Below are 19,227 nucleotides of genomic sequence, written 5' to 3'. Positions count from 1 at the left end.
GTCCTCAACACCCTTCTGCCATTATTCAGAACTTACTGGAAAATCGCCGTCTGGAACTCCTTACTGCTCCAGATATCGACCAACCCCCCCAAAACCTCGTACACCATGTCTAGGATGTTGGAACCTAGTCCCGGCACCGATCTTGCATGGCGCAAGCGGACTGTCCTGTACTCCTGCCTCTGTCTGTGCCAGCTCGATGCCGCCATCCTCATTCCTATTCTCGTTGTACCGCCTGACTCGCCTTTCCTTTATTGGTGATGTACGCGCAGAATGATAGCGCGTGGGACCGCGTTCGATGCACACGTTGGGACTAAGAAGGCTGAGTTGGACGCCGCCGTCTTCGATGATTGACTGTCTTGCTGGGGAGTTGCGGGAGCGGACAGTGACGGTTTCCGTAGACTGAGCTTGAGTTTGAGTTGTGAGAGGTTTGGACGAAGATGTGTTAGGAAACCGCCGTGCGGGAAGAGACTTGAATAGTGAGGGGGTACGTGGATTAGTGTCGAAATCAAGGAACGGGTCTTGTATAGTTGCGTCGCAGATTGGAGTGGGCAACTGTTCGGCACTCTTATGGAGGAGATCGATGTCAGTGAGTTTAGGGGGTGGTGGTAGTAGTGATAAGAAACTGCTGGACTGGCATTCCATCTCATCTTTCACAGTGGGTGTATTCCATTCGCTTTCAGCTACGTTTGTTAGCCAGTCGTTGATTCGGTCCCTAGGCGGGCCAGTGAGACTGAAAGTGCGGCTTCGAGAGCCCGCAATGAAGTAACCTGAGTCATCGGACCACGACTCTGAACTCTGCTCGGATATATGAGGGCTCTTTAGCTGTAGCTTATGTTGTACTATCCGAGATGAGCTTGTCGATAAGCACAAAGACTCCGAAGGACGTTTCGGAGATGATGTGAGAGTACAGTGTCGTTCATCTCCGTCGTACTCCCTTGTTGGTGACGCTTTCCTTGAGATATTTGGCAATTGGGGGTATAATACACTCTGCCCACTCTGAGGCGATATGCGGTCACGACTGGCGTCCTCGAAGATCTGTCTCATCCGTGCAGCATGTTCCGCACGAGCTGGGGATTGCAGCAGTGTTGAACCATTGTTCGCTCGCCGGACCCGAATGTTTGCCTGTTTGGTAGGCGAATTCAGAAAGTCATCTGGCCCTAGTAGCTTTGGGGCAACCCGTATTGGCTGTGCAAAACCATGGTCGGTGAAGATGTTGTTTGTAGTCAAACTGGTGTGTGCGCCATCTGACGGTTCAAGAGCTATGCCACCATCTGGAGAGCCCTTCACGCTGTCGACATGCAGGAGCAGACGTATGGAGCCCGGACTAGGTGTGACAGGATCGCGGGTTGTGGAACTGCGTCCTTTGACAATCCCCTACAATATAGTTAAGTAACAAGTAAACGATGTCCGACTCATCAACCCTCCACGAACTTGCTGAGGAGAGGCCATATTGATCGGCTGCGCGGTTTCCCTATTGTCTCTCATGGCTATTCGAGACGTCTCGGCATGCTTGAGTCCAGATTCCGCGTGGGTCCGAGAGGTTGCACAAAGATGACTCGAGGATGGCTTCAGCAGTAGTACACGACCTTGTGGCTGGCGTTTTTATGGGAGACGTGCAGGAGCTACACCAACGCTCCCATTTGCTGCAGTCACCCGTCATGCCTGTCAACTGTGCACTAGTAGTTGCTTCCCCACCATGTTGTTGTAGCACAAGCGCATAGCAAGATTGCAGACACAACTACGACAACAATGAATCGCACATGTGTGGGGTGTGATCATTTTTCCGGAGGATTCAATAGTCAGAACACATTGACTGCTAGTGGAGTCGCGAGTCGCGAGAGGATGACGCATGCAGAACAGGCACCTCGGGAGGACGCAGGTACAGGTGGAGGCTACAGAGGGTCTTCGCAGTATCTGGTAGCGATGACCGCGATTCCGTATGCACAGAGCACCTCGCTCGAATCAAGTCGATAAGAGGCGTTTGCGGGATGTTTCTTTTTTTGCTCATCATCTCCGGCAGGCTGGCTTCACGTGTTGAGACGAGCCGCGTGCCTGCCCAACGGCCAAGTACCAAACTTTGTAAAAACTTTAACGGTAATTGCTGGATAAAGTCAGCCTTACGATACTCCACGAATTTCTTCAAGGTTCAGGTTCAGTACCACGATACGCGGGACGGCGTAATCGGCACACCAAGGCCGCTGGATCTCGCTTGTCGATCGCTATCTAGGGGCGCCTCACGTTGATTGCAAGCCAGCGGGCACCGCTCTGTCCACTCTGATCCCGCCCTCACGGACACTGCGGTTCTGTATGTCATTTAATCTCAATCCTGCGCTCATTCGCTGAGTCTCACAAAAAGAGACATCGATCTTGGCCCTTGATCCAATCTACAGGCTCGGCCCTCTCTCCGATCACATGGGTTGTGACGGCATTGTCTGGACAGTGTGTGCGCGCTGCTGAAAAAACCTCCCCAAGGACGACGGTTCGCGCTCCTGCAGCTACCCTATGTAGGAGTCGCTATGGAAGTATTGTCTGGACCCAATGAGGCGTTATGCATGCAGGAACAGGACGCGAATTCTAAAATGGGCTGTCTTGGCCGGGACGACACTCGAGACCGACTCGTGGGCCCGCCTCGTCTACGCAAGGTGATGCTATGTAAAACACACCAGGGCCGCATGCATCTGAAGCATCCTTCAACGTCGCCGGACCATCTCAGATTGCTGACAGCCACGAATAGCTCACCTGCGCCGGGCGCGACCTTGATAACATAATTGCAGTCATCATCACCATTGCAGCGGACGTTTTCGAAAAGGCGCACGCTCTCGCACCGTCGCACGTTGGGCGCATCCTCGGGACCTTCTCCTCACCTCGTGCTGGGGCGGGAGTGTGTGCGCTGCCCGCGACTGTCGCACCATGCTGCTTTCACTAAAAAGTGACCAGTACGAGGCCCCTGAGTCGACCGCGCATGTCGTGGCGTCTTCGCTTCCTGCACTACACCTTCTAGTCTGTGCTTCTAAACTCTGAACCATGCCAACCTTGCGTGTTCCACAATCTGCCCTGCCTGCCACTCCAAAGTCTCTGTATTTGCGAGACATGTGGTCGCTGCCTCGACTGCCTTCTGCTCATCCTCACTGTTCCCATTTCATCCTGGCCTGAGTCCATATCGCGAGCTCGAAGCTCCTCCAGCGACGTCGATTTGCCGCATTCTAACTATCATACTTTCTTTTATTACTTTCGGTACCTCCGCGTAGCTTAGTCCCCGCATTTACTCGCTGTAAATATTCCATATACTTGGCCAACGGCTGTCAATCAATTCAACCGCCTCCATTCATCCAGCATCGCTTCCTATCGATAACCCGTCTTTCCGACAACCCTCGTCTGACTTGGCCGAGAACCTCTTACTGTACGTACATGGATTTCCTTTGAAACCCCATTGGGATCACCGTCACGGTGCTGCAACAGGCAACGTCACACCTTCCCCTCTGCCTCCCTTCTGCGTCTGCTCTTGTCGTATTTGGCTTGTTGTTGCTGGGCTGCATAGGCTCTTGGACTATAGCAGTCCGGTTCTACTCTGCATTACTGTAGACTCTTCGTTGGGAGAGCCCTTGTTGTCCCACTTGAGCACCACCGATCATGCGAGGCACTCATTCTGATCTGTGAGATTGTAGGCCACTCATCATCTGATACGCCGTATCACTCACCTCCTGGTTCCTGACTCCCTGAAACCTGAGGCAATCGGGCTTCTCTCACGCAAGGAATCGCTGCTTTCCGCTGTCTACCGACGCGTACCAAATCATTCTGTCCTGTTCCTGGTGTCTATCCTCCACTCACTTCTGTGCCTGCAATCTGCTTCAGGTACCTGGACCAGCTTTCCGGGATTTGAGCACTTCAAGGCCTGCCTTTCATACATGTTCGCATTGGCCATCAGCTGTGTTGCAACAAGTGCATATGCGTCAGTAGTTGCACAGTCGGACCCACAGTCAACGCTCTCACACTCCGCAGGCTGCCTGGAGCATACTCGTCAACATCAACAGCTTCGCGCATCGAGGGCGTGAACCTTACGTCGCACGATACCCTTCCATCATCAAACCTGTGTCAAGTGGCACATCTACCGTCAACATTCCGAAATCTAATTCATGAGTTACGACCAGAGACTGGGCGCCGGAGTATACGGTGCAACAGATGCGAGCAACGATGGAGACGCGAAGAAGGGCTCAGTACGGGCGGCCCGTGAGAGGATGCAGGCTGCACAGAAGAAGACCCAGCTCCCAGACACATCGAAGATAATAGGTCTTCCTCGACGACCGAACCAACTTGTTTCGCAGCGGTCTCAAGAGCAAGTCGAGAAACCACAAAGACTTGCGCCCTCGGGAAGCAGAGATGATGTTGAGGCAGACTCGCCGTCACCACAATGGCCACTGCCGAACATCACCAAGGAATTGGTAGACTCCAGTCCTGATATCCCACCGCGCTCTCCAAAAAGACTACAACCACCGCCACAGTTTGCACGACCTGTGTCCGACGAGTTTCCCATCCAACAGCTGTCCCCTGAACTCCCTTCACCAGCCTCCCCGGGATACCTACATCCCAATGGCGATACCTTCTCTCCTGGCTCTTTCCATTCCTCGCGCCCAATAACTACTTCATCTATAGCCTCGGACTCTTCAATAGGATCCATACCCGACTTTCCTGTGCCTCAACCACCTATGCCAAGTATACAACAAGCCCGACGATTTCCGAGTCTAGGCCCGCCGCCTTCCTCCCGAAGAGGTCCGTCGTCGTACTATACACAGATGTCGTATGTATCACCCATCGTTGAGGAGTCGGAGAACAACTCTTCGAGAATACAATCACAACGTGGATCCTTTGCCTCTAGCAACGTGTTTCCCACAGACGACAAGGCCTTTTACCCTGATGACGACCTATACTCGGACGATGGTGAGACTATCACCAGCGATCGCGGCACCATCTCACCGACTCCGACCGATCACGACGACCGAAGCGGCCTCGTTCAGCAATCACCGGCACTCGTAAGGCAAGCGAGCTTGGGCAGGCGGACTAAGCCATCGCTGATGACCATCAAGTCAATTGACAGCTTTGGAAACAAGAAGAACGGAGCGGATGCAAAGAAAGATGGCGTTGGTATCGGTTTAGGGGCCATGGGGCTAGGAGCTGCAGCTCTCGCAAGGGATGGTAGTCCGTCAGGCATGCCGAGGTCACCTCTCAGCAGAGGCGTCTCTGCAGACTCTGTGGACACTATGGAGATGTTCAAAGGCAAAAACTACACAGGAACAGCGTCACCACTCCAACAGGAATTACGTCCGACTGGACTAGCCGAGCGTGCTGGTATGCGAAGGCCTGCAAGGCTCGATATGGATGCGGTCCGGGACGCCGAGGCGCGCGGTAGCTTGACAAGCTTGCCAGATCTCATCCGAAGAGCCACACGACTAGCAGCAAATCTCGATCGGGGACGCACAGCGAGTCGACTTGGTCTAGACTTCTGGGAAACCGGCGCTCCCGATAGGAACCAAGTCCGACAATCCGGATTGTCTGAGATGCTTGCTGCATTTCCGCCGCCTGGCCAAGAAACACCCAACCGTTCGGGCCGTGGTACTCCAAACTTTGGGAACGGCAGTCTATCCAAATGGCCATCAGGTGGCTATTCGCGCAATGGTGTCACAGACTCTGGATTGAGTAACGAAAAACAAAAGCCTCGCCGACGATGCTGTGGTATGCCGTTATGGACATTCATTACGCTCCTGATAGTCTTACTGGTTATCATCGCTGCTGCAGTCGTCATCCCAGTAGTCCTAGTCGTCATACCAAACATGAACAAAGGAGTCAACAACACTCCTGCCGCTCAAGAAACCCAAGGCCCCAACACCGGAGGCAACAACAACATGAGCAACACCAACTCTCCTGCTCAACCACTTCCCACGTCTGGTCCGGGCCAAGGCAACGAGCAATGCAACGGTCTCATCACCTGTCAGAATGGCGGTATCGCGATCCTGAATTCTGACCGATCATGCAATTGCGTATGCATCAATGGCTTCACGGGAAGTACATGCACGAACGATGATGCGACCGGGTGCACCACAACTAACCTTGCCGGCACTGCTAACAACGCGACCATGGGCTCCGGCATTCCTCGCCTTCTTGAGGCCACCGCTCCCAAGTTCAATATCCCTTTGGACGGCACACGCGTGCTGGCGCTGTTCTCTCAACTGTCTCTGAGTTGCGCTGCCGAAAATGCCCTCATCACATTCAATGGGCTTGCCTCTCGTTCTGTTCCGCATCGTCTCCACTCGATGGATCTGAAGTCTACGCTCCACCCGTCACGTACATTACCAGTACTTCACCATCCCCATCCTGCGCAAGCTCCTGGTCAACAAGCCAAGCGCCAGACCGTGGGCCAGGTTAGCCAAGCTGGGGCTTCGAGTGACGAGAGCACATCCAAAGCTGAAACCATCATAACACAACCTATCTCAAGCAACATCAGTGCTCTCGACTTTGCTCGTGTAGCTGTACTCCTTGCGCTCCAGGAAAGCAAGGACCTGGACGTTGCCGCGAACGCACAGGAGTCAATTCAAACACTGCTCACAAACGATCGCAACGGGAATGCAGACGGTGGTAGTGTTGATGTTGGTCCTTTCGATTTGGACCTTGTCAACTTCACGATCAAGTTTCAGAACGGCACCACGATACGTGCGCCGCCTTCATCCTCTTAAGCATCATCTATCGTTTCGCGACATCGGTTAGATTTGGAATTTTGCCTTTCCCAGCATAGCGATACCCTTTTTACATTTTTCATCAAACCAGGTAGTATCTCCGTTTTCATTACATTCAGATCTTGTTCAATATCTTTGTACGATATCAAAGGGCTGGTGTGTGCCCGTGGATCAGCACAGCGCTGGCGTGTCTCTTTTTCCTTTCGTTCACTATCATTAACACAATGTTTTCCTCTTATACCCGTCCCGTGGACGCATTGTCATGACCGATGGACTGGATCTAATGTTTGTTTTGTTATGGTTGGTGGAAAATACCCGATGGTGGAGTTGGATATAAACGGCAGTCTTGATCTATTAGCGAAAAGGATAGTGAGTAGCATAGCACAAATACCATAGCACTTAGATTGATGTGACAAAACTACAAAGCTAGTCCAAGCCTCCAGGCGTCTTGATACATGTGAACAGTGAAGATGCTGGGTGACTGATAAATACGGGTAACGACCGCAGACCTATGTAAGATACCAACAACGTATCAGGCTCCGATTTCCATCGCTGATGTACAGCTAAATCGCGGTAAGTGTGCTGATGCTCTCTCCGCTATACTATGGTCGCTATTAGGTGTTGTCGTGTTCCCCTGATATCTCTTCGTCGGCCTTCCGCGACTTTCCCCTTTCACCTCAACCCAAACCTCCCCAACATGGAGCCTGCCGACGCTCTACCCATCAGAACCTTGCACTCCCGCTTAAGGTCCCCCACCTCCCACCTTCACGATCCAAAAAGGGTCCAAAAATTGGTCACGCTGCAGACCTAATCGCGCTAAACTGTCGCGTCTACACATTAAATCCACGCCCCTCTAACTCTGCGATCCTCCTTCCACGCACAGCGACTGACAGAATCACACACATCGACAACACATCACACTCAATCAATCGCCACTGGGTCTGTCTATCTTACACCTCTTTACTTTGCAACTGCGACAAGTCCATCCACTTCGCCAATTCGGCTCTCGCCGTTCCATTCGCCCTGATAGTGCATCGCGACAACCGTCAACACTATGTGGGCGTTCAAAGTCTTACCCGCCTTGTTCGGTGTGGTTCCGTGGTTCAAATCCACGGTTCCTACCTCCAACATCGAGGCTGTCGTCGTCACTCATCTAGTGCTCGAAGCGCCTTTCATCTTGCCAACTGTCACTGTCACCGAGACAGTCGGTATCCCCGCCACTGCCATCACTCACGCTATTCCCACTATCTCCTCCACTCCCGTCCCTAAGTCTAGTCGTCCTAGGCTCAATCCCTACAAGTCCTCCTCGCCTGACCACAGTGAGTCCCGCTACAGCGCTCAGAATCGCGTGTCCACTGCGCACGCGATGGTAGTACCCCATTACTCCAAGCTTGACTTCGTTGTATTCCTCGCCACCATCTTTGCTGTCACCATCATGGCTTGGTGGGCCACTGTCTTCGCCATGGGCAAAGGCCGCGCCATGCGGAGCCTCGGCCAGGTCCTCCCAGTTATTAATGCTTCCTTCCAGCACACTGGATGCCGCATTGGATATGCAGGTTTGCTCCTGGGTTGGTTTTGTTTGCTCACCGACTACTGGTTCAGATGGTCAGAAGGATACATCGTATGGCCAAGAATCTTCAGTACCTTCCTGTCGTACCCACTTATTCTCATCGTTCACACGCAACTACCACCCGTTAAGAGCATCCCTCTCCTTTGTTGGAGGTTTGTCAAGACGGTCGTGAATGGTGTAGGACAGTGGTTCACTAGACAAGCACACGACTGGTACGAAGGCCGAACAAGCAAGCGTCACATCGACAAGATATTTGAACGACATATATCCGTAATCACCATCGGAGAATGTCTTTTCCCGGACCTTTACGATACTTACCCAAACCCGGTGACCTGGTCCCAGATATTCAAGGCCATCGGGACAGACCTCCTATTCTTCTTTTGGAACTTGATCATTGTCGTGATCAAGCTCCGTATCCGATCATGGAAGCAAATCATACCACACACGCTGGACGCTTTGCGAGTCACGGCGCAAGTTTGTTTCGGCCTTGAAAATGAAGATGTCTCTTGGAAAATCTGGAAAGCAGGCTATGTGACCTTTTTGAAGGGCGTTTGTACCATCTGCTCCGTGGCCTTGGAGCTTCTCAAGACATTTCTCGGTATGGTTTGGGTCGTGCTCGCAATGGGCAAAGCCGCCCTCAATCGTTCTTGCCTCCGTTATTTGAACACACCACTACCTGACGATTTGACGAAAGACGAGGCGGAGGCCTATGGAAACAAAGTCCACGAGGCTTATTGCAAAACAGCGACCTACGACTGGACCCAGACCGCTATGCTGCTTCTTGCATATCAAGCAGCCTTGGAAGACAAAGATGCGTCACGCTCACATACCGAAGACGTCATCGCATTCTACAGCGCCGTCAGCCAAACCATCCGGAGCCCAGAGTTTCTTCAGGTCCTCGATCGAGGTAACATGACTGTTTACAAGGATTACCGCAGTTCCCTCAGCATCCTCGCCAAGTGCGCCCAGGTCAACGTCCGCACTTTGGATATATGGGGACCCAAGGTTGATGATGTCGCCGCGGCTATGGAAGCCAAGTTTGTTCCTTTCGAACGGGACGAGATCGTCAAGTTCGTCGCTGGAATGCAGTTTGGTGCTTCGCCACTTCGTCAGCACAAAGCGGCTTCGTTCCCAAGGATGAGCGAGTGGACGGCTGATCCATTCCTGACTGATGAGCCTGCGCCCCGGTCGATCTACCTCCCGCTCACAAGGAACTTTGCCTAGGCACTGGTAGAAATGTGAACACTCCAACTAAAGATACAGACGGAGAAGAGAGGAACAGCATCAACAAGACGGAATTCCCACCGCGCGCCAACGCCACTCGAACACTCCAAAAAATACCTACTGTTACCATCATCCATCACCGATTCTCGCGGACCATCTCACCACTACCCCTTCCCCTTCCACTTGAACCATGATTGAACATAGACAAGCCTAGCCCAACCCTTTACTGAAGCCGAGACAGTGTAGTTGTAGTGCACACAAATGTCTTTCAAACAGCTTCTCACCAATCCCATGCAGCAGGTATAGTCCGTCCGCGGTGCCTGAGCGACTGAAAAGTCCCGTTCTGAAGGATTGAGGGGTTTGAGGGTAGACTTGTTCACGTTTTATCTGTGTTCGGTGGTCGGATAGGTGCGTGGTGCTTTGTGGGATGAAAAGTGAGAAGCAAGTGACGGAGGCTGGGAGGGTGGGTGCAAGCAGGGGTGCTTGAGTGGAATAGCGCAAGGGGGGAAAGAGGTGGAGTCGGTGTTGAAGATTTTGGATGCGATGGTATCTTTTGAGTTTGTTCTGCACGATGTTTCCCAGATCTATTGATCTACCTTTCTTCTGTATGATACCTTTTGAGTTTTTACGAGTTTGGCGTATGTTGCTTTTCAGATGTAACTGGATGCTCGAGGGGTGTTTTGGAGTTTGGCTGGAAAGATACCCAATTACTTGTCCTTTTTGCTTTGTGGAATCAGACTTTGAACTACATGTTTCTCCAAGTGTAAATTGACGTCTGCGCCTCTCAGCAGAATGCAAATGAGGTTGTGGTGATGATGAGGGTGCAGGGCAAGTGCGACGCGACAGCCCCTCCATGTGCCCCACTCAAGCAGCTCGCAGTGCTCTCAATTACCTGTTCCTGAGCTGGCAGTCAACACTCAACAGCCACACCTCGCCGCATAACCGCCGACACCACCTATACCTCTCCACTATGCCTCAGGAAAACTCAAAGGTGTCAGACCCGGACGCGACGTCGCAAGCGGCCGCCGAGGTTGTCGCCGAATCGAGCAAGCAGGCAGAAGCGGAATCGGCAGACGAGAGCGGCGATGACGCGACCGAGACAGTAGAAGGCGCAGAGGGGGCGTCAGAAAAGAAGAAGAAGAGCAGGAAGCGCAAGATGAAGGATGCCATCAGCGGCAAGGGCAAGGCCGGCGACGTCACAGACTTGAATGCGCCCGCAGGAAACGTCCTACCAAAGGAAGCGCTGAACATGTTGCTCGCCAACAATCCCGGCCTGGCGAACGAGTTGCAGGGCAAGGCAAACAGCAAGGAGGAACTGGCGCAATTGATCAAGAAGCTCAACATCAACGAGATGCTGACAGGTCTGGCGCCACAAGGCAGCCAAAAGGACATGGCCAGTCACGCCTTCTGGAAGACGCAGCCCGTGCCCAGCTTCGAGGAGATGGCCAACAAGGAAAAGATCAAGGACGGACCCATCAAGGAGATCAAGATCGACGAGGTGGACAAGAACCCAAGTCCCATGTACCCCGGTTTTGAGTGGGTGACGATGGACCTGGAAGACGAAAAGCAGCTCGAGGAGGTCTATGAGCTACTCACAAACCACTACGTTGAAGACAAGGACGCGACCTTCCGATTCAAATACTCGCCATCATTCTTGAACTGGTAGGCAATCGCGTGCTGCCATGGACGACTTCCGCTAACGCAAGCAGGGCCCTGAAAGCACCAGGCTGGAAGAAGGAATGGCACGTCGGTGTCCGCGCAACCGCCTCAGGCAAGCTCGTCGCATTCATCTCCGGTATCCCAATACAGATGCGAGTACGCGACAAAGTTCTCAACTGCTCTGAAGTCAACTTCCTCTGTGTCCACAAGAAGCTCCGCTCTAAGCGATTAGCACCCGTCCTCATCAAGGAGATCACCCGCCGCTGTTACGTCGAGGGCACATTCCAAGCGGTATATACCGTTGGGTCTCTGCTACCTACTCCCGTATCGACAGCTCGCTACTTCCACCGCGCCATCGACTGGGAGAAGCTATATGATGTCGGTTTCTCCCCTCTCCCCCATGGTAGCACCAAGACACGTCAAATTGTACGATACAAGCTCCCAGATACCACAGCTACCCCTGGACTCCGCGAGATGGAGGCCAAGGATGTGGACGCAGCTGTCGATCTTCTTAAGCGATACCTAGCGCGCATGGATATGGCACAAGTCTTCAACAAGACCGAGTTCGAGCACTGGATGGCGCCAAAGGAGAAGCCCAAGGAACAGGTTGTATGGAGCTATGTTGTCGAGGATCCCGACACTCATAAGATCACCGACTACTTCTCTTTCTACAACCTGGAGAGTACGGTCATCGGTAACAAGAAGCACAACACCATCAAGGCAGCGTACTTGTTCTACTATGGCACAGAAGTCGCGTTTGAGAAGGAGGACAAGGACAAGACGAAGCTCAAGCAGCGACTGAACCTGTTGATGAAGGACGCGTTGATCTTGGCCAAGAAGGTAAAGCACTCCACCTCGTTGCTGTCCGATAACCCAAACCTCTACTGACATGCTGTGACCAGGCCGACTTTGACGTCTTCAACGCTCTCACACTCCTTGACAACCCGCTGTTCCTCGAGGAACAACGCTTCGGCGCCGGAGACGGCTCGCTGCACTACTATCTGTACAACTACCGTGCTGCGCCGATACCGGGTGGCATTGATGGCCGGAACCAGTCAAGCAAGGACCACATGGGTGGTATTGGCTTGGTCATGTTGTAATCGTGGGTTTTTCCAGCGTGCATCTGCTGCGGTGTTTGGATAGTGCTTTTGCTATGGGATGGATGTGTGTATCCGGGTATGTTGGTATGAGCACACACCGTTGTGCAAGGCCTGCCGATATCTTTCTGAACGCATCAATTACTACCTACATTGCACCATGCTTACTACCGATTACTAGTGGTCCCATCTACGTGATGTGAAGAGTGCTATGGCTTATGCCTTGCGACCCTATTGATAGGCAGATACAACCCCTCATCTCAAGTAGCAATCATGCCATTCCACATCAGCTCCTCTCTAAGATCCGCCCTCTCCTCGACCGCCACGACCTCTACCCCGCCCGCGTCCACCGCGGCCGCCTCGTCCGCCACGACCATTGGTGAAGCCCCGACCACGAGTCACATGCATCGTATCTCCCATGGTCAAATAGTCGTCCGGAGGAGCTGCACCTCGTCCACGACCGAAGTGGGCGGGAGTTGGGGGAGAGAAGGGAGCAGATGAAGGCGCCTGACCACCCTGCGCATGTCCCTCCCCAGGCCCATGACCACGACCAAAGCCTCCATAACCCAGCATTGTATGACCTCGACCTCGACCACTACCCACATCGATGTCGGCGCCAGATGAAAGCAGTGAAGGACCGAGGGGGGAACCTCCCCGCCCCCCGCGGGCGCTCGAATTGCTACCGTACTCGCCGCGCCCACGGGTAGTCGACCTGGTGTCATACCTAGGAGCACCGGAAGAGTTTCCCATAGAAGATTCACTCTGCGTGTTCGGCGTCGCCACGCCTCCATCCCAGTTGTATAGGGTGTAGCCGAGAACGGAGTCCCCATCCGAGAATGCTCCGCGGCCCATGCCTTGAGTGTAGCCACCACGTCCAGCAGCGGCAGCGGCAGCAAGCTGATGCTGATCTGATTCTATCGAACTAGCCACACCAAGTGACGGGCTGAGTGATGATGGTGGAGCCAATGCCGGCGGTGTGGACCCTGGAAGCGGCGCTCCCGAGGCACTCAGCCCAACATCAAATTGTAGAGATCCGGCTGTCGGCCACAACGATGACGAGGGTTTTGGTCTCCTTGAAGTTGGTGGCGGTGGAGTCGACTTTTCTACAGGTGGCACATACGTGACTTCGAATGTGGCCCCATACTGCTCCTTCAAAGCAGTGTGTAGCTTGGGCAGCATAGTACCCATATCTTCTGAAGTGACAGTTCGGCCTCGGGCAACAGCAAAGATCTCATCATAGTCGTATAGTTCATCGTCGATAGGATTGGTTTCAGGGCGGGGCTTCTTCGTACCACTCATCTTGTTCTTGGTCCACTCTTCCACTGTCTTGAGGATGGCATTGCCATGTTTCCTAAAGTGATGATCGACTACGTCCTCCCATAGTGGCGGCGGTTTGTCGAGCCAAGCTAGAATCGCAGTACGTACAGTATGCTCGCGAATCTTCTCGTTGTACAATGCCGAAGGACTATTGAGACTGCGAGTGTAGCCGGCCTCTCTTCCTGGCTCGTTGTACCACGGCTCCTCACACAGTATCATTGCCTGTATCGATATCAAGACTTGCAGTAACGTTGACTCGCTAGCACTCCAGGGCTCACCAGACCATGTACCGAGAAGGGACAAGCAGACCTTGCCATCGGCGTAGAGATTTGGATTGATGGATATACGACCGCCTGCTGTTCCTTTGAAGTTGACTAGTGGAGGAGTATGGGGGAAATCCGTGGTACAGAAGAAGTCGAATTCAAAAAGGCCGTTTTCATACGGCGTTCCAACAGGTCCAGTGATGACGCACTTGAGAATGTCTGGCCTGTTCTCACAATAGCGTACAAAGATACCTGGCGGAAGGCCCGTTTGCAGCGTTGTCATCTCCGTAACTAGTCGCTTGAACCTCCCCGGACGGGAAAAGTCAAGTTTCTTCGCCTGTTTGTAATAATGATGAGTCTGTTTGATCAAGTTCTCCTCCACTTCTCCCATAGCAAGGTCCTCAAGGACTACTGCAGCCTCCTTGCCCTTTTCGCCACCAGCTTCTGCGGGGGTGTTATCCTTGATAAATTGTGAAAGGGCTGAAATATTACTACAGATCCACAGCATTTGCTGGCCTTCTTGATTGTTGAAGTCCTCCTCATTGTTCTTAGCGCTCAGGAGGATCATAGCACTCTGAGTAGTGAGATTACGTAGGCATTCTGCGAGAACAGAAACGCTTTCTCTCAAATCGGGTGCAGCAGCGCAGAACGATAATGTGAGAAGATCTACCATCTCGGGACGCACAAAACGAGGGCCAAAGAGAGCCGCACTCGTTTCGCTATGTGACCCCACGTTCATCAAGAAGGTGAACAGAGTCTGGTAGAGAGTTCTGCGCTTCATAATGTCGGCCAATGAGTCGTTGCGGAGTAACTCTGCACAGTATTGAAGAATCTTGCTGTTGCGGAGCATTTCCAGAACAGCCTCAGGAGGATCGAAATCAAAGCAGGTTTCTCGCTCGAGGCTCGGAAGCAGATCTGTTAAGAAGCCCAGAACCATTTCACAGAAGACATCTTCGCGTATCTGTGTCTTTCGGGCTCTTGAAATCTTGGTCTCCTTCTTGGGCTTTGGAGACGCCGGTTCTTTCGAGTTCAAGACGTGTCCTAAGTTGTGCTCGGAGCCCTTAGCTTCGCTTGTCACAAACTCCGGACCATCAAAGTTGCCGCTGTCGTCGCCTTCCTCAAGTTCACCGGTGTCGTAATCATAGTCGGTTTCTTCGTGCATGTCGTAACCATGTCCTCCATACCCCATACCACGAGGCATGTGGCCCGCCGGAGTTCCATGACCACCCCCTAGGCCTACAGCACCACCGCGGGTGGGCTTGCTAGCCGTCTTACGCGCCTTTGGCTCCAGCTTGGATTGCTTCGAAATCTTTCCGACATCCCTAGATTCCCAGATGTGCCGGTCGAATCCACAAAGGAGTGCCCATATAAGAAATAACCGACCGCCAACGCAGCACCACGAGACGCATTGTTTGCTAGATTGAGACACGATCCTAGAAGGTCTTGTGAAGGGTTCTGGCTCGCATGCAATGCATGAGCGCGTGTTGCAGTTACTGCATCGAACGTTGCAGGACAGTTCATCTACCGCGCCATCCGCCCAATCCTGGAACAAACGACGAATGTCAAGCTCCGAAGTAAAGAACGGTTCCTTGCAGATGCGACATTTCGTCGTCTTAAGGTGAGCCGTGAGGTCCTCAAAAGTATTAAGGGTGACGTAGTTCGTTGGCGTTTCTTCCTGGTAGTGTGCGACTCTTCCATCATCCTTGACAGGTCTCCAGTCTGACCCGCTGGCAGTTGCAGCCGAGTTATCGTGGGTGGGCTCAGAGGCAGAAAACTGCCCCTTTGCTTGTCCTTTCTTAGGGCCGTCCATCGGTTCCTCTCGTGTTTCCATGCTTGACTCACTTCTTGCACTAGCAATAAGATGCTATCTCAAGGCTCCGTAAAGTTAGATCGATGATGTAGGCCTTGGAGATATGTTATTGCATTAGTGCTGATCGTTAATCGTGAATACGACCCAGCGAGGTGGTTGAGCGCTGGCAATAAGTGCGACCAGGGAATGTGGTGTAAGCGTGTATACCTAGTTTCAGTGTGGTGTACGAACGACCAAGTCAGGTGAGGCTGAGGCGCAGTCACCTTAAGCACGTGCTGCGGCCGGTGAACGCTGATAGCCCTTATGCGTAGTGAATGGCGAAGTGACGAAGAAATAGACTGACAATTTCCAAGCTGTGCTCCAAGAAGGCTCACAGGAAATGAGAACGACGGGTAATGCCTAACTACGGATATGCACAGAGTCGCACCTACCCAATAGAACCTCAAGGCAACACAAGGCGACAGCGCGGCTGAGACCGATTGAGGTGACCATGTGACGAGTCGCTACCAAACTTCATATTTTGGAAAAGAAAATAACTGTGGACACAGACCTGATTGGAAAAGGCTGACTATAGAACATTGTATGCAATGTGGATAGGTTCATGTGCATGTGAAGTAGAGAGGTGCCACTCGAAGCATGGCGCCCAGCCATAAGTCGTTCGGTGTTATCGGAGATAGCCCGCATTCCGTCATCGTTCATCGAACCACTCGCATCGCGACGCGACTACTCCCTCATCCATGTCTCACCGAACTGAAGCCGCTGAGTTACCGCGATAATGGGTCAAGGAGCATCGCACGATACCCCGCAATTGACACTAGGTACGTGTGCGCAATCTACAACCTCTCGATCCTTGATTGCCGCTTCCAAGCTGCCGCCTAAGCATCTTGACTAACCAATTTCCAGAGCAGCTCTCACAAACCATAGCCCAACGATTCGCACAGAAAAGCTTCTCCCCTCTCGAGCTCTACTGCTTCAACTCCGTCTTCCGATCCCTCGCCGATACTGAATCCGGTGTGAAATACTGGAGTGAGAGCACACTATGTCGCTTCCTCGAGCTACCAGATGCGCTGGGCGTGGGCTCTGTCGTCTTTCAGATGGCCAGTTATCTTGGAGCATTCCCACTCCCTAGTCAAGCGCCAGCTATACTTACGCACGAGGCGCTGCTTAAGGTTGTCACTATACTTACAGAGAGATATGGAGCTGTGCTCAAGAGGAGAGGGAAGGAGATCTGGCTAAGAGAGCTTTACCGGAGTTTGGCCATATACGACAAGGGTATACGCTCAAGTCTGGAAGACAAGGAAAAAGAAGAGATGGACCATCAGCCGAAGCAATGGAAAGAGGGGAGCAGTAGTGTGGGTTTTGCGATCGATGCGCCTGAAGAGGGAGAAGCAGGGGAGGACGAGGACGACGATGAGTTGGTGCTGGCTGCGTTGGACTCTATGGATGCCATCGATGCATTCAAACACGGAGAACAAACGAACGTACATCATTCGATCATACCGACCGACAACTTCCTCAAGCTGGTCGAACTGCTGCTGCTCATCGCGCCGATCGATGCGCAGCAAAGCGTCTCGTCACTGGCACCAGACCTCTCAGACAAAAGAGTAGCGGAGCTGCGGCAGGCCGCGAATGTTATACTGTCGTCTTTTGGTGTGGACAATCATCCTGGTGTCTCGTATCGCACGTTCAATACTGTCGTCTCGACATCCTTACCATACCTGTTTAATGGTCTCAACCCACTCTTCGAGCATTTCCTCTTCGCGAAAGACTTTGACCTCTCCAAACGGAAGTCAGGCCCTGAATCTCCCACCCAAGAGAGCAAGCCTGTAATACCTCCACCAAAGGCAGAATTAGAACCAGTGCTCCGAGAACCGGGAGAGATCTTGAATCTGACGACACTGAGCCAATTGTCGTTCTTTATTAAAGGCAGCGATCTCTTTCGGCGGTTGCGGCCTCTGTATAGCGGTAACACACATGGCTTCAGCATGGGATCTTTTGAAAAGCAAGTTTTCAATTGGCGTGCGCCCACCATCCTTCTCGTAAAAGGCCGTCTTCTCCCCGCAACACCCTCCAGCACTCGCGAACGCGCACTGCAGGACATGCTACCACCCAAACGCCTACCAGACAGCGTAACTTCCACCTCTCCTAATCAAACCCTTATCTACGGCGCCTACGTCTCTTCGCAATGGAAACACACTGGCAAGACCTGTTTTGGCGACTCCTCGACAGAACTTTTTCAGCTCTCGCCTACGCACGATGTCTTTACAGCCTCAACCTTTAGCAAAGACTACACTTACTTCTCCAAATCACCAACTTACCCCGCCGGTGTCGGTCTAGGTACCCCTATCCCTACACAATCAGCTTCCTCGTCGCAGTTTTCTCACTCTCCCTTCCGTCTTGGTCCGGTTTCGTTGCATCTTGACGATGCGCTTGAGTTTGGTATCTTCACGCATCTTTCCGAGGGTGGCGGCTCCTTCCATCCAAGCAAGCAACCTGGAAGGAAGAAGAAGGATTGGCAGGATCGCTTCGAGATTGAGAGTTTGGAGGTTTGGGGCTGTGGTGGGGACGAGGTTGCAGAACAACAAAGGAAGGAGTGGGCGTGGCAGGAGCGCGAGGCGGAGGCTAGAAGGAGGGTCAATCTTGGGACTGGAGATGCAGAAATGGATCGAGAGTTGTTGAAGATGGCGGGCATCATCTCTGGTGACAGGAGTGGAGGCAGTATGGGATAAGTGGCCATAATGGTATCGATCACAATGTAATGGCATGCACGACTGACACAGCTTCGATGTCGTGAGTAGATTTCATTTGCTGCAGTAGCTGAGTGTTTGCTCCAAATTGCTGTTGTACCCGTCTAAACGCCTGTGATGCCTTTGTATGCATACATATGATACAGCTCCTCCTCCTTTCGGGGTTGTCACCCTCCATCAACCCATCACTCAAGATATTCCCAAATTCCTCTCCCACCCTCGCAAGTATCCACAAGCGTATCTATCCTTGCCTACGTGGTGTTAGCATGCTCCAATCCCCACTCTCCCACCGTGTTCACCCTGAACCAAACTCACCTCTGCTTATGCTTAGGATTCTTTGAACAGATGATGTACACATATCGCCCCTTCTTCCTCCTTACGCTCTTACATCCATCACACAGCTTCTTGACCGAACTCCGCACCTTCATGCCGCGCGTTTGTATCCGTCCACCCATGCTCAGGCCATTGAAGCCGGAGACGAGGTCTCGGATACCGTAGTTCGATTGTTGTGAGGCTTGCGCGCGGAAGGTGGAGAGGGTGGGTCGTACGCAGGAGCATGTTGGTGTGTGGATGTGTTGGGTGCGGGTGCGGAGGGTGGTGCGGAGGGTTTGGGTTGAACATGGACGTCGGAACGCGGTGGTGAGGGCGCGAGACAGCATGATGGAGACTTGAGAATCCAAAAATCACCGCGGTCGGCTGAAGAGGGCGTGCGATGGAGGCGGTTGTGCGTTCTGGCGTGGGTATGATACCAGTGGAAGGTTGATGGTGTCGCCGCGGAAAATGTATGCCAAGGCGCTAGCGCGCTGGACCATATT

At 52.7% G+C, this 19,227-nt stretch overlaps 6 protein-coding genes across 6 annotated transcripts; 2 read left to right on the top strand and 4 right to left on the bottom strand.

Moving 5' to 3' along the window:
- Positions 1-60: 60 nt before the first annotated feature.
- Positions 61-1,449, bottom strand: GT037_009691 (uncharacterized protein; the record flags this gene model as incomplete). Its single annotated transcript, XM_038934738.1, has 2 exons — positions 61-1,374; positions 1,432-1,449. The coding sequence occupies 2 exons, from the start codon at positions 1,447-1,449 to the stop codon at positions 61-63; spliced, it is 1,332 nt and encodes a 443-aa protein (XP_038782539.1).
- A 1,331-nt stretch (positions 1,450-2,780) lies between these two features.
- Positions 2,781-3,092, bottom strand: GT037_009690 (uncharacterized protein; the record flags this gene model as incomplete). The annotated part of the gene is made up of 1 exon (XM_038934737.1): positions 2,781-3,092. One exon carries the CDS (start codon positions 3,090-3,092, stop codon positions 2,781-2,783), a length of 312 nt encoding a protein of 103 aa, XP_038782538.1.
- Positions 3,093-4,133: 1,041 nt separating this feature from the next.
- GT037_009689 (epidermal growth factor-like type 3) lies at positions 4,134-12,278 on the top strand (the record flags this gene model as incomplete). Its single annotated transcript, XM_038934736.1, has 5 exons — positions 4,134-6,702; positions 7,796-9,388; positions 10,323-11,181; positions 11,229-12,018; positions 12,081-12,278. The coding sequence occupies 5 exons, from the start codon at positions 4,134-4,136 to the stop codon at positions 12,276-12,278; spliced, it is 6,009 nt and encodes a 2,002-aa protein (XP_038782537.1).
- Positions 12,279-12,572: 294 nt separating this feature from the next.
- On the bottom strand, positions 12,573-15,686 carry GT037_009688 (uncharacterized protein; the record flags this gene model as incomplete). The annotated part of the gene is made up of 1 exon (XM_038934735.1): positions 12,573-15,686. One exon carries the CDS (start codon positions 15,684-15,686, stop codon positions 12,573-12,575), a length of 3,114 nt encoding a protein of 1,037 aa, XP_038782536.1.
- Positions 15,687-16,440: 754 nt separating this feature from the next.
- GT037_009687 (uncharacterized protein) lies at positions 16,441-18,394 on the top strand (the record flags this gene model as incomplete). Its single annotated transcript, XM_038934734.1, has 2 exons — positions 16,441-16,483; positions 16,569-18,394. The coding sequence occupies 2 exons, from the start codon at positions 16,441-16,443 to the stop codon at positions 18,392-18,394; spliced, it is 1,869 nt and encodes a 622-aa protein (XP_038782535.1).
- Positions 18,395-18,653: 259 nt separating this feature from the next.
- Positions 18,654-19,071, bottom strand: GT037_009686 (uncharacterized protein; the record flags this gene model as incomplete). The annotated part of the gene is made up of 2 exons (XM_038934733.1): positions 18,654-18,663; positions 18,728-19,071. The coding sequence occupies 2 exons, from the start codon at positions 19,069-19,071 to the stop codon at positions 18,654-18,656; spliced, it is 354 nt and encodes a 117-aa protein (XP_038782534.1).
- Between the last annotated feature and the right edge of the window lie 156 nt (positions 19,072-19,227).

This window comes from Alternaria burnsii (genome assembly GCF_013036055.1).
Source record: "Alternaria burnsii strain CBS107.38 chromosome Unknown 725, whole genome shotgun sequence".
NCBI lineage: Eukaryota > Fungi > Ascomycota > Dothideomycetes > Pleosporales > Pleosporaceae > Alternaria > Alternaria burnsii.
This window is presented reverse-complemented; position numbering and strand designations above follow the sequence as displayed.